The sequence below is a fragment of the Suillus subalutaceus genome, assembly GCF_016647625.1.
Source record: "Suillus subalutaceus strain FC151 chromosome Unknown DFJ58scaffold_47, whole genome shotgun sequence".
Taxonomy (NCBI): Eukaryota; Fungi; Basidiomycota; class Agaricomycetes; order Boletales; family Suillaceae; genus Suillus; species Suillus subalutaceus.
The window spans coordinates 141,356-154,801 of NW_024540296.1; the positions used below are offsets into that span (position 1 = coordinate 141,356).

The 13,446-nt window shown below is 40.0% G+C and overlaps 1 protein-coding gene across 1 annotated transcript; it reads left to right on the plus strand.

The window, feature by feature from the left end:
* Positions 1–11,305: 11,305 nt before the first annotated feature.
* Positions 11,306–13,070, plus strand: DFJ58DRAFT_841086 (uncharacterized protein; the record flags this gene model as incomplete). Its single annotated transcript, XM_041392668.1, has 5 exons — positions 11,306–11,776; positions 11,838–12,179; positions 12,303–12,503; positions 12,558–12,633; positions 12,673–13,070. The coding sequence occupies 5 exons, from the start codon at positions 11,306–11,308 to the stop codon at positions 13,068–13,070; spliced, it is 1,488 nt and encodes a 495-aa protein (XP_041244339.1).
* Between the last annotated feature and the right edge of the window lie 376 nt (positions 13,071–13,446).

Sequence of the window (13,446 nt, forward strand, 5' to 3'; positions counted from 1 at the left end):
TGCAAGTTTTGTTTCAGATTAATCCTATTGCAAGCAAGTCTCTATGGCTGCTGCTATCTCTATGGGTGAATCAGAAGTTTTTTGATCAGATAAAGGGTCTCTTGCAACAAATTGACCTTCTATCTTATTTTGTAGGTCTTTATGAATCCCTTTTTGTAGGTATGTAATATGGTCATTCTTGCTGATTTTAATTATATACTTTAAAGCCATTTTCCAATAATAGTGAATTTATACACATAACATTTCCATTTTGATAGTGTTCTGATTGACTTCTTGTTCAATCCATAATTTTTGTAACCATGATAGAGTACTGTTATAGGTCAATTCAGTTGTCTATATGTAGTGCAGGAAAAGAAAAGCATCAGAGTATGTTTTAATCTGTTAACTGCAGTACAATGATCTCTAATATTACTTATGCTTCAGCTTAAAGACACAGATATCCTTACTTCAATAGAATATTCTGTAGGATCTTGCTTGGTACCAAAATTTGACTAGGGGAAAAACATACAGTCAACTACACCCTCCTGAGGAGGTAAATGAGCTGGACTTTAGTTCAAGTTCAGTATTTGCACTCTTTCAGAATATGGGTAAGGAAGGTTATACTGCCCTAGGAAATCATTAATGATTTCAATACATTTTTATGCTAAATAGATCAACTTGGAGCAACTTCCACCAGCAGTGTATTAGACCACTATGTAGTTAAAGTGAGGGAGAAGTCTCACTATGAGTTCAACAAGGTGGAAATAGCACCTTCAGCTAGTATCTTTGACTGGAATGATTTCTAGATATATCAAAGCTACATATTTTGAGAGCAATCTCCTGGCATTTGACCTCTCTTTTCTGTCTTTCATATCCTAGTAAGAAAATACATGAAAACAGACAACACAAATAAGCAGATTCAAGCCCAAACTAGAGTAAGACAGTTACAAACAAATAGTGGCTAGACATTGACATCAGAAAAGATACACATGAGCTATTATGATGAATAGATATCTCCAGACTAGAGAAAGAAGACATAGCCACCTTAGGTTCTTTGTCATATTATCTTGGCCCTTTTGGTTGAACTCATTGTCATCAGAATCATTGGCATCACTAAAATCATCCTTATTCAAATCATCCTCATTGGAATTGTCCTTGTAGATTTGGCTAGAAAAAGAATGAAAGCAAATGAGTTGAATACCCTTCTTCATTTGAAAAGATACCATAATCATCTTGACTCATGAAATTCTAAGCTTATGACTGTGAACGCATGCAAATGCAATGATGTCTAAATCATACTGGTCATCAAGAATATTCCATTGGGTTAGAGCGCATATGTAATGCATCATCAATCATTGATGCAATTCTGTGCTCACTATGAAATTCTACAACAGCAGTAATAGCATAAAGATGCTATGTCTTGTCATCAGAAAAGAATGAATTGATAGGAGAGTATGAAGATTGATAGCATAAGGCAGAAATATAGGTCTTCATGCAATAAGTGCTCTTTGCATATGAGAATAGAGGGCCATCACACTACTTTGGTAATAATTTGAGCAAGGAGAGCATCTTCAATCAAAGCAATAACTCTTTGAGCATGCACTTCATGATTGATAAGCTTTACAACTCACTTAGACTAGTCTCATTTGGACCTTGGTCCAAGAATAGGATGAGGCAAAATTCTTTTAGGCGGACTATTAAAGCCTTCTAAAGGAATATCTGAATCTGGGTCCCAGTTATTTGCAATGAGCTGATCTTAACAGTGTACAATAACTAAGGACTTGCACTAGAATTGATTGAGCAAGCTTTACTTGATGACATTAAGTGGCTGATTCATACATTACAGAAGGAATATCTCAAACTTTATCTTTGTCTAATTTCAACTGTAACTGTCTTATGTTTAGCAACTAATATATTTAAGTGTTAATAAACACATATACTTTAACTAATAAAAGTAGCATATGTCTAACATGAGGCACTTTAGGGCAGGATGCAGATGAGTATGGAAATGAGTACTATGTATTAATCGGATGAGGATTAGATAACTTGACCAAAATTTCGACAATAATATGATGCTGCCACACAAAGCAAAGAAGACAGCTTAAGGCAGGGTAGGTCAAATGTAATGTTGGTGAAGACAATGATATACAATGAACTGATGACATTGCAGAGCAACATACAATAAATGACCAGTGCAGGCTAAAGCAGCAATCACTGATCTAACAAAACAAAACACATCAGTTAGATGTTGCTGTGAACAAGGCTAAGATTGAAGTCAGAAAGATCAACATATTTAAAATCATGAATAATTTGCAGTTCAGGAGGCCCAGAAGTGAACAAGATGATAATGCTGTTCAAGAAAATTGGATGACAATGGTTTAAAAAAACTAATGCACTGGCAATTGTTATTGAATCTGATCATCTTTGTCCTGGACAGGCATTGAATGGGAGTTGGAGTGATCCTGAGACTTTGAAGAAACTTCAGTTCAAGGATGAATAGCCACTTATCTTAGCGTCAAGTCAGCATTGTGTACTAGCTTTGAGGAAGATAAGGGAATCAGCCAATACTTCACTATACAGAATGGAAGCCAGCAGCCCAAGACTCTTCAGTTAAACTTGTGGCCTGTGTGCAAATGCTTCTCAGGCAGTTCAACTGGACTCAAATATTCTTCTAACTATTCTAAGCAATCTCCACCATCTGTATCATAAATTTGAAGTAGACATGTTTATCAATAACCTTATTGAGCCAAAATCAAATTACACAGGTCATTTCTGTGATCCAAGCCAGCATACTAATGCCAGGGGTGACAATAGACAAGAAAGCAGCCCATCTGTGGTTCAAGTAATGAGATGACATTATGCCTCTAATTATCTCTATATTTCCAGATTCATTCTATGTTATTTGACCACTGCCCAATTACTAATAAAACCTATATATAACCTCTTATTATTAATCGCTTGCTGGCTCTCAGCAAGACAAAGATGTTTAAGAGTGTCTTTGAATTTTCCTGCAAATTCTTGCTGAACCATTTCTATGTTACCTCATAGTTACTTAGCCCATTATACAAATACTTGTCCAGGATCTTGTGTACAATGCCGTATGCCAAGATACCCACATTTTTACCTGTGTAATGCCACACTGCTGGCCAGATCTACCACAATTTTGGAATGGAAGTGATATCAATAAGGCTCTTTAGCAAGCCACTATATCACTTCCAATTCAGCTAACTAGTACAATGCTACAACATATTATTACTGCAGTAATTTGCTAGCACTTCTCATATCTTTGGGATAGTCTATTTGTATCATCCATGACTGTTAAGACCGTAGCTCAAGGGTAGACGGGATCTGAAGGGCTTGGCCTCAGCTCGTGCACTGTGCCCCTTACCCGAGTACGTGCCCTTAATTTCAGAATGAAGTCCGGATGGAATCCGACAAAGTCCGAAAGACTTCCGGAGGCTGGCTACTCTAGTAGAGTGCTAGAGGACTTCCAGATGAGTGCGAGAAACTTCTGGAGGAGTTTCATCCACTGTATTAGATCTGAAGGTAAGACTTCCCAAGGTAAGTTCCCTAGATAGAAACACATAGAGGATAAGCTGCAAGGGACAGAGTCCAAAGCAGGATAGGATAGGAGGAGTGGTCCAAAGGACAGGATGTCCGGAGGTCCAAAGGTTAAGACGTTCAAAAGGTACGTCGTCCAAAGGTTGCATTGTCCGAAGGTTACGACGTCCAAAGGTCCGAAGGTTTACGAGGACTGGAGGAGCGGACAGGATTAGGACAGGAGGGGAAAGGCTACTATGGACAAGGTCCAGAGTAGAAACAAACAGAGGTAGACTACACTATGGTAGAGTCGGATAGACGGGGTTTAGACAGAAGTCTCGGAAAGACAGGAAGTGCTGGAAAGGCAAAACTTCGGTCTAGGGAATCAATCCCTAGACTTCAGAACAGAGACATAGGGGACAAATCCGAAGGTCCGGATTTCCGGCCTAGGGAATCCATCCCTAGGCCTTGATGGAAAGGCAGAACTCAGATGGACCAAAGTCCAAGACAAGAATGAGTGAAGTCTAAGATGCGAGGGAGCAAGTCTATGTTGATATTCGAACTAGGGAAACTTTACAGGAGTTGTACAGAGGTTTATATACTAGACAGGATCCGAGAGGATAAGTAAGCTGAACACAAATGCTATGTATGAGCATGTGGAAACATATTGGTAAGTATGAACGGAACATAAGTAAATGAACTCGGATATGAACAGAGTACAAGGATCAATAAGCAAGAGGGAAACACAGATAACTGAAGTCCAGAGTCAAGGGATTACCATAAGGAGATAGACGCTGATTTAAGGTTTGAGCTTCGGATATGAGTATAGGTTGGATCCGGAGGTCTAGAGATATTGGATGAGGCGTCTAGATATCAGATGAGCAGATCCGGAGATATAGGTGAAGACGGAACTAGGATCAGGATCATGGATATAAACCGGTAGTCTAGGGAAGGTAGAGTCCAAGATGGAATGAGCTCGGATCCGATAGGACCAAGGGTGGATGAAGCAGGCTTAGCTGCGGAGGTCCGAAGGTATTGATATATGGATGTACGAAGGTGTACAGATTCAAACCGATAGTGGACTGGAGTACTGGAGTCATGGATATGGGTATGGAGGTCCGGATGTGCATCCGGAAGGCATCCGGAAGGCGTGGGAACATCATCGGACGTAGGTCCAGAATACAGGATATGACAGTCAACTAGACTGGGCCACTGCACTAGGCATGACACTTCAATAGGCAAAGTGCTATATCACTATCAGCCAAATGCTGCAAACAACTTATAGACTCAGACCCTTATATAAAGTCTGGCAGGACACATTGATTAGGTTCCATTTATCTGCAATGTGCAAACATCTTCATTATATATTCTATATCACTAAATGGACAGCTTCTAGAATCACGACAACTGCTTAAAATGTTTGTAAGTGAAGTTCAGGTATTAGTAGTACAGAATAACTTATTTTTAGATATTTATGTCTGAGATTGGTAACACTGCTAATTTAAATGACAATCACTGTTCTGTATGGTCTTCATTAGCACTGCAGTACACCAGACATTGATTTGGCTACACTCTATAAGTCCACATTAGTTCAATTCTGAGTTCCCTAAGTACTGCATCACACCAGTGATGGATACAGTTCCTGAGAATTCTCTAAGATCTTCTCTTATTTTAGTCATTCATAAATATGCTTAAGAAGAGACCATCTCAATTCATTCACCCACATATGAGCATGTTCAATTTACTGGTGACCTCTGGTATGAATCCTATTTATTATTAGTAATCAGGGCAAACACTTCATTCATGGGCTGGAGTCAGCAGACAAGGGAATCCCACAAAGGATATAGAGATATCATTATAGAAAGGTGGTTGTCAACTAAGGCCCTAGTTAGATATAAATATATGTACTCCCTCTTTTCACTTAATCACATTTTCAAACATAAATTAGTCTCTATGATGACAGCAGAATATCTTGATATGTTAGATGCCCTAGCACTTGAACTTAAAGGTAACAACATACTGTTTGGCAGTATACAGGTAAGTCCTTACAGAGCTTAGTTTATTCTAACACAAGCTTATATAATACTATCTTAGGCTAAGACTAAAGAGGGTTTCAAATCAAACACTGCAAGGAAGCAAAAGTATTTGTAATAGATTCTTAAAGCTCATTTAATTCATTATTTGATAGATTTAAACCTACAAAGAAGCATTTGACTGCAATCAGAGCAACTTTTCTGTCATTTAATTAATGTATATTTAGTGATTTGCTATACAGAATAATATCATGTACAAGCAATATATATCACTAGATTCTGAAGGCTATTGTCACACTATATCAGGTATGACATATCTTTGTCAAGACTATCCTTATGAGAAGGACTGATCTGAAGGGCCTCCAATCAATATTTATACCTATCATTTAACCATGACATTGCTAACTGCATACCTCAATTTCCCCATAACACTGCTGCTGCTGATAATTTATGTCATCTTTCCCAAGTGCTGTATACATGCATAAATCACTAGATATCAAGGAACTATACATGACTCACATGGAACAGATAGTCAGTCCACTCTCAATACTGCAGTCCATGGGGATTAATGATGTGATGGTCTCGAAAGGCTGCTGTTTAGGGTTAAGGTCAGCACGATACTAAGGTAATAACACTCCCTCCCAGATGCATGTAGGACATGCAAAGTGTTATTAGCAGTAAGCTGTGCTTCACTCAGGGTAAGTGCATAAGCATCAGCCTTCCAGAGATTCATATGCTTATGAAGCATCCCGATGCACCTAGCACTTCATTGACTCAATCAATACAGCTGAAAAACATAAAAACAAAATAAATTTTGAGTTTTCCTAGGGCACCCTTTGGTGCTCTGGGACCTAGAGGTGCAAGTTAACAGCTGATATTCACGGATCAGCACCTAGGCAACTGAAAGTGTCCAACAAAATACAGAGCCATGCAAAGTGCATGTATCAGTCTCTGGAATGAGCAAGTGCCCAATGGTACTAAGTTTCTAACTGAGAAACAAAATGACAAAGCTTGAACTTTCAGGTCAATAATCACATGACATGTTTTTGAAATCAGCTGGCAGGATATTTGCTAATTGCTGGATATAAGGAGGAACAATGAGGTGCAGATCTCTCTCTGCTCACAAATCTCCAGGAATTTGGGATGCAATTAGAGAGCTAGCTTTCTATTAAAACTGATAAAGATAGAGTGGCTTTGAAGGCAATGGCCCAGCTTGAGGGCTAGGTGGATGACCTCCACAATGCCATGGCTGCCTCTCAATAGCTCTTGGACACTGGAAAAATACAGAATGAAGATGAACGGTTGAGTACAATATTTCAGTAGAACAGCTGCTATGCTTGAGGAAGAGGTGGGGAAAGTAAGAAGGAACTACCAAGAAGATCATTATGAGGTAAGCATTTAGATCTCATTTCCCTCTCCAGACTCTATGCCCCCAATTTTTATATTTCCATAAATGTGTATTTTATCATTCCATCCATCAACATGAATTCACTACAAATGAGAACTATCTGTGTGATGGATTGTAAATGTGATTGCATCTGTTTGCTTGCCTTTTCAGATGTAAGTTCATGGGGAGGAAGACCTATGATATAATGAGTGTCAAAGTGAAATGTCCATGATGATTAATGACTATCAAAGTGGCAGCTAGATGAACAGCAACATCTACATATATCTCACATATATATTAAGTAAGCCACACTGAACCATCACATATTGACTTCATCTCAACTTTTCTAATCACTATATATACATCAATGTTACTCTATCATTGTTGATGTCACCTATGACTTGGCTCTGCCACTGGTTTGGTGAATTGATGCAGTTGATGAATATGGAGAATAAGACATAGCTCTTCCTCTGTCTGAGGCTGTCAAATGTTTCACTGGGCATCATGTGATGTACTTGGTCACGCTGGTAATCTGCATTGATTTGCTGCATCACTCATGCGAACAGTTTAGGCCCTAGGGCAGATTTGTATAAGATCTGGCACACTACAAGACAGATCTGTGTGAGATCTTGTGTACCCTGCATCTGTTTGCTGTGACACATGCATATTGTGATGCACTGGTAGGGCGTGACCTGCAACTTCAATTTAAGATACTTGAACGCAGAATCCCTCCCATTATGTCCAATTACACTGGCACCTTGGCCATAGTCCATGTCTAGGAGCTTTGATAGTCTCAGACAGAGGAAGAGAACCCATTTACCACTGCTGCCCCCACTGAACTTGTCTACTGACTGTCAATGGTGAGCAGCAAGAATGAAACAGAGACATCCACCTTCTACACATGCATATATCAAGGCAAGTCTACTGGTTCATTTCCATGGCTTTCCATTTCTTTGCATATCAGGCTCTCACATGATACCTACCACACTCATTGTTTTGTTGCATAATCTGTCATCAGTCTCAATCATGCTTTCTTCATCAACAAAAGCCTGCATATTTATTAGTATTACATCAGTTGCCATTCCATGACTCCCTCTTGTGATATGACCACAGTGGAATCTGCTTTTGACTGCCATTACTGCTTGTTTCTTGAACAGGCAACACTGGACCATGATGCTGGCTGGGCAGCAGAACTCTGAGGTACCTCAATGACATGCCCAATGTTTCAAAGAGCATAGATATCATTGACTGGGACTTATTTATAGGGAAAGATTATGCTGATCAATGACCAAATAGTCATAATGAAACACTTGTACAAGTGTTTTCTAAGGTGATTTGCTACTGGGTGATTTATCATCATCAGCCACTTCTACCTATATAAGATGTTAGTTAATAGAATATATGACAATCTGATTTATCTCTTGATTTTCTAAGATAGTATTCTTCTCTTTCTTGTTCTGCTTATCCTGTTTATCTCCAGATTGGAACACTGATAGCAAAGACTCATTACTATCCTCATTTCTACCATCCTAGCTTATCACTGCCTTCTTCCTCTGAGAAAACACTATTATGAGCCAGTAAATCAGAAATAATATTGACCTTTTCATGTAAGTGATTGTGATGCTTAGGATGCAGTGGAGGACTATTATCATCTTCAGAAGTGTCTGGGTGGTGTCAAAATGGACACACAATATATATATTTAGCCCATGAATCTTTTAAATGGCTTACTAAGTCATATGTCTCTATCCTTATACATTTGCTTACTTAACTTAAAACAGTCAAGACATGAAGTTCATTAATAAGAACAAAGAGCTTCTGGGCCTGTTAATTTCACAGAATCTAACCATTAAGAAGAGGCTTGAGGAACTCCACTGCGAACTACCTCAAGGTTGAAATGCCAAATTACATGGATCACAGGGAATCTTTCTCTAATTCAGATAAGCTATTTACAACAATACACTTTAATCACTTTATTAGATTTGCTGAAAAGGTGTGCTATCTTTCTTTAATAATCTAATGTTATCTTATACACCTTGTAGGGCCATGGGGCTCCCACTTCCACTCATCCTGACCCTCATCAAAAAAGCTGGTATTTCTGAAGTAAATCATATATAGTGCCTGTCATATTCATTCTAACACTATCTAATTCAACCTTCTGCACATCACTGAGATTACCAATGTGACTGGCAATACTGTCAAAAGCATCCTTCCCATCTGCATGAGTGTAGAGACAATTGTTTACATATCATCAACTTGGTGATTGCACCAACCCTAATGACATTAATATTGGGGAGCTGCAAGACAACAAATTTAAGCTAAATTAGGAGAACAAGGACACTATATAATAGCATCTTTCTAATAAGCACTGCATATCATCCCTGATGTGCATCATAGTATATAGTAAGTTTCCAGACTTTATCTACTTACAACAGAATCTTTCCACTACATCTTGTAAATCAAATAATGAACTTCACTTGTTCTTATCAATAACTAGTCTAAGATCCACTAGATCTTAAATATATTTTTGCTACATATAGGCTTCCTTTAGGACTTCCAGTGAGTCCAACACTCTTTTGTAACCATCCTTAAACATAATCTGTTTGGGCTGCCAAACCAGCTTTGTATATATGGCTTTTACATTTTATGCCAATGGTCAAGCTGTCAGCATTCCAGATTGATTTAGCTTGACTCCATTGCTAGAAATGTTATCAATGGTCTCATCTCACTATAATATTTCTTTAGCTTGCTTGTATAGGTACTTCTAATGTATAAACTGTTCCTAACACTAAGCTCACTCATAGAGCTTTTGGACAATATGAACTTCTTACACTCTATCTTGAATTTTCGTTTCTGAAGTTCTTTGTTCCCACTTTTCACTATCTCATTAAATTTTGCATCCATGATATTCTAGGACTGGTGTGGGAACTCAAATGGTCTACTTCCTCCTTGATGGTCATAATGCTTAAAAATTCTATGAAGCTATCAAGCACTTCCAGGAGCTTGGGTCCCCAAAATCAGAAAGGTCAATCCAGAGTGCTGGAAAATGATGCTTCAGATGGTGACGAAAGGAACAGTGTTCCATGAATTTTGGACAAGTTATATAGGTTGTTGAAGAGGAACTGTTAGGGCTGGATGATGCACAGCATGCTGGGGGAGAGCATAGGGAACTAAAGAGGAGCAGGACATGAAGGAGGTACAGCTAGTGCAGTTTGAAGAGTTGGAGCATGCTGCCCATCTCATGAGGCAAGCCGTCGATAGCCTCATTAGACGGGCTGGTCACCAGTCTTAGGAAACTGAAGAGGAGCAGGACAGAGATGCAGCCAGTGCACTGTGGATCTTTGCACACACCTTGAGAATCTGATCTGCATAGGCATCATACCAGGACCACATCAGCCAAAAGACATTGCATCATTCCTTTGTCCCCTCAACAATGAGTTTGCAGGATCTCTGGGTAGTTCGTGTGAAATCAAAGGGTGTTTGCAATATTGCTGCCCATGGAACATTCTATTATGCTCCCCTCACTACACCACATAATGAAAGACAAACACACCCTTCTATGGATCCTCAAAACCTCCCTTTACACACTCATGAAGATTTCACTGGCATCTATACTATCAAAAAAAACATGAAATCAAAAGAGAACCCTCCCTCTGTCGTGTCAACTCCATTGATTTGCAGATGGTGCACCCGAGGAGTGGATGCATCTCTTCCTTCAAAATATCATCCCAACTCTTGTTGATCTTTGGACTGGGCACTTCAAAAATCTTGATAGTGGGACCGAGGATTACAAGCTTCACACATGCACCCATCTTTACACATGTGCAAGTTAATTGGACTGATGAAGACCTTGGTGAAGCTCGAAATATCTACTGAGGAGATTGACAAGCTCAAGGAAGGATTTGCAGCTTGGGGGGAGTCCGACATTTTTGCTAGATTTTACTGTCAACATGATGTGGCAAGACTAGGGACATGCACCCTTCCACAGCACAACGACACAGATTACTGCTCAAGGGAAATGTGAAGAAATTGAGAGATTTCTTGATAATATACTAAGATTACTTGTAAAAATACACATCTAGAAATTGTATAGGGAAATACAGGCTTTACCTGGATTACCATTAAAATATGCGGAGCAATTCATGAACACTTCCTTCAAAATACCTGTTCAAGGCACATATTGGGATCTTCTTTGAAAGCTGTTGCTCGACAACAAGAATGACAAATGCTCAACATTGACCATCTCTTTCATTCTCAGGATCAAGAAGGTGATACATTGAATGGCCCAGACATGGCAGGCAACATAATATAACCAATACAACATGAAAAAGGCACAGAAACTGTGCTTGTTTGTCTTCTCTACACACCATGGATTCAAGCTACAGCGATTTCCAGTTCCCTCCTAGTTGCCTGGAACCAGGCAAATATTCGGCAGCCCCTCATGACAGAAATATGGGAGTGATTCCATTGTATGGTCAGGCCCAAGGCTTGCTGCCAGCTGCGGAAAAGCCTGGAGAGAGCACAAAGCTATCAAAGACCGCCGTAGTCTCAGCATTAGAAGCGGTGATGAAACAGCAAGTGACTGAACTAGAGAAACAACTTTCTCAGTGCCCCAGCCAGCGTGATCTCATGGAGGTTGTTGCTCACCAGAACATCACGATTCAATCCATACATGACTCGTGTAAGAAGCACCTCACAGAAATGCGACAAGATTTTGAAATGAAGTTAGCAGATGCATTACAGACAGTCAAAAGAGGGCATGATGATAAGGAATCTAGTGACGAAGATGATGAAGAAGAAAAAGACAAGGATGAAGCAAGGATGGAGGCAAGTCTTGAAGTGAAAGGCAACCCTGGGCTATACAACTTTTTGAAAACAAAGCTCATGCTGATAAACACAGGCCGTCATACGTCACACATTTTCACACATGCTCAGTACTGTGAAATTGACGACCAAAGATCTGCCATGGTGGCCCAAAGACGGTGAGCAATGGCCTGTAGATGGTGCAACCAATGAAAAGCTCCTCCGATTCCGCTGGGGGGAAAGTAACACACACGACGATAACTATCGAGGTCTCCAGACGGTCTTCAGATACATTTGTGCAAAGGGTGCCGAATTCAGCCCTGGATCTGCAAGGGCATTGCATGCAATCAGTGACAAAGACTTACTTGATCGTGTGCACACCAAGTACCAAGATCTGCAGAAAGCATTATGGGCAGCCAAGATGTTGACGCCCTCTCGTGTAACCACCTTGACAGAGGCTTTCGAAAACTAAGGAGCATTGCGGGATGCAAAACTATCAAAGGGTGTGTGTCAGAGTTGACAGCAAGGTGTAAGTACTAAGCAACAACATTACCTATGACAGTGGCTGAGGTATGAGGGTTCACAGAAATGTGAGGTTTGCGAGCAGAAATTTGGTGCACTACCCACCAAGTCAGAATTCAAGACTGATGCCTTCAAGACTGCCCTTATCTCACAGCTCATGTCAGAAGATGAGGATGAGACAAATGAAGAAGGACGTCTTAGAAGATATGTCTCTCGTCCTTGGGTATGGGCAAGTAAGCAAGTAAGCAATGATTTGACAATGACATTCCAAGGGCTGACCTACCTTGTACAACAGAGGAACCAGTTTATCACTGCTGTTGATGCTCAACAGGATCCTCATCCACCAAAGTGTTACACTATTTGCACACGAGGTGAGCCACTCAATGTCGCTCTTCCATGAATTCAGAAAGTTGAACATCGTGCGAGGAGGTGGATGGTATCGCAGGAATGGCTTGCACAGCCAGAGAACCAAAAGTATGATGTACTGGCATTCATTGTCGATAACGGGAAAGCATGGGGTGATCCAAAAGATCCTGAAGAGAGCATATCTGCCCAGAAGCATGTCAAGAACCAAAAGAAAGAAGTTGCTGCATGTAAGAGAGCAAAATTAGTAGCTGATGGGAACAGGAAGCTAGAGAAGGGGAAGAAAAGAGCACAATCAAAAAAGGACAAGGGGAAAGCAAGAGCAATCAATGTTGATGAGGAGCCAACCGAGCTGAAGAACATGGTGCCAGCACAGCCTGTTGCAAGTACATCAAATGCACATCAGATGATTGATGACAATGCTGATAGCAACTTTGAAGATTGATCTGAAGGTACGCACTTTGTATGTCCAGTCTCATAACATAAAGCTCAGTCGTTGTCATCGAAGAAGAAATCCTTGGGCTCCATTCTTGACTAAAGGACAAAGAATGTTAGCTGTCTTGTTCGTGCATCCATACCATAACCAAATCTTGTACATGGTCAAACGATACTGCAATCCAAAGACTTTTCTTGATGACATTAGAGTATACTGGAATAAGTGCAAGCAGGGCTTGCAATTTGGGAGACCAGGATTATTTCATATGGATGGTACTCGTTTGAATATGAGGTATGGATGCCAAGAGTATTTTCACTATTTTTAATGTTAAAGTTTAGAAGATGGTGAGAGACGAAGGCAAGGCCCTGACTCACTAGAGCGCCCA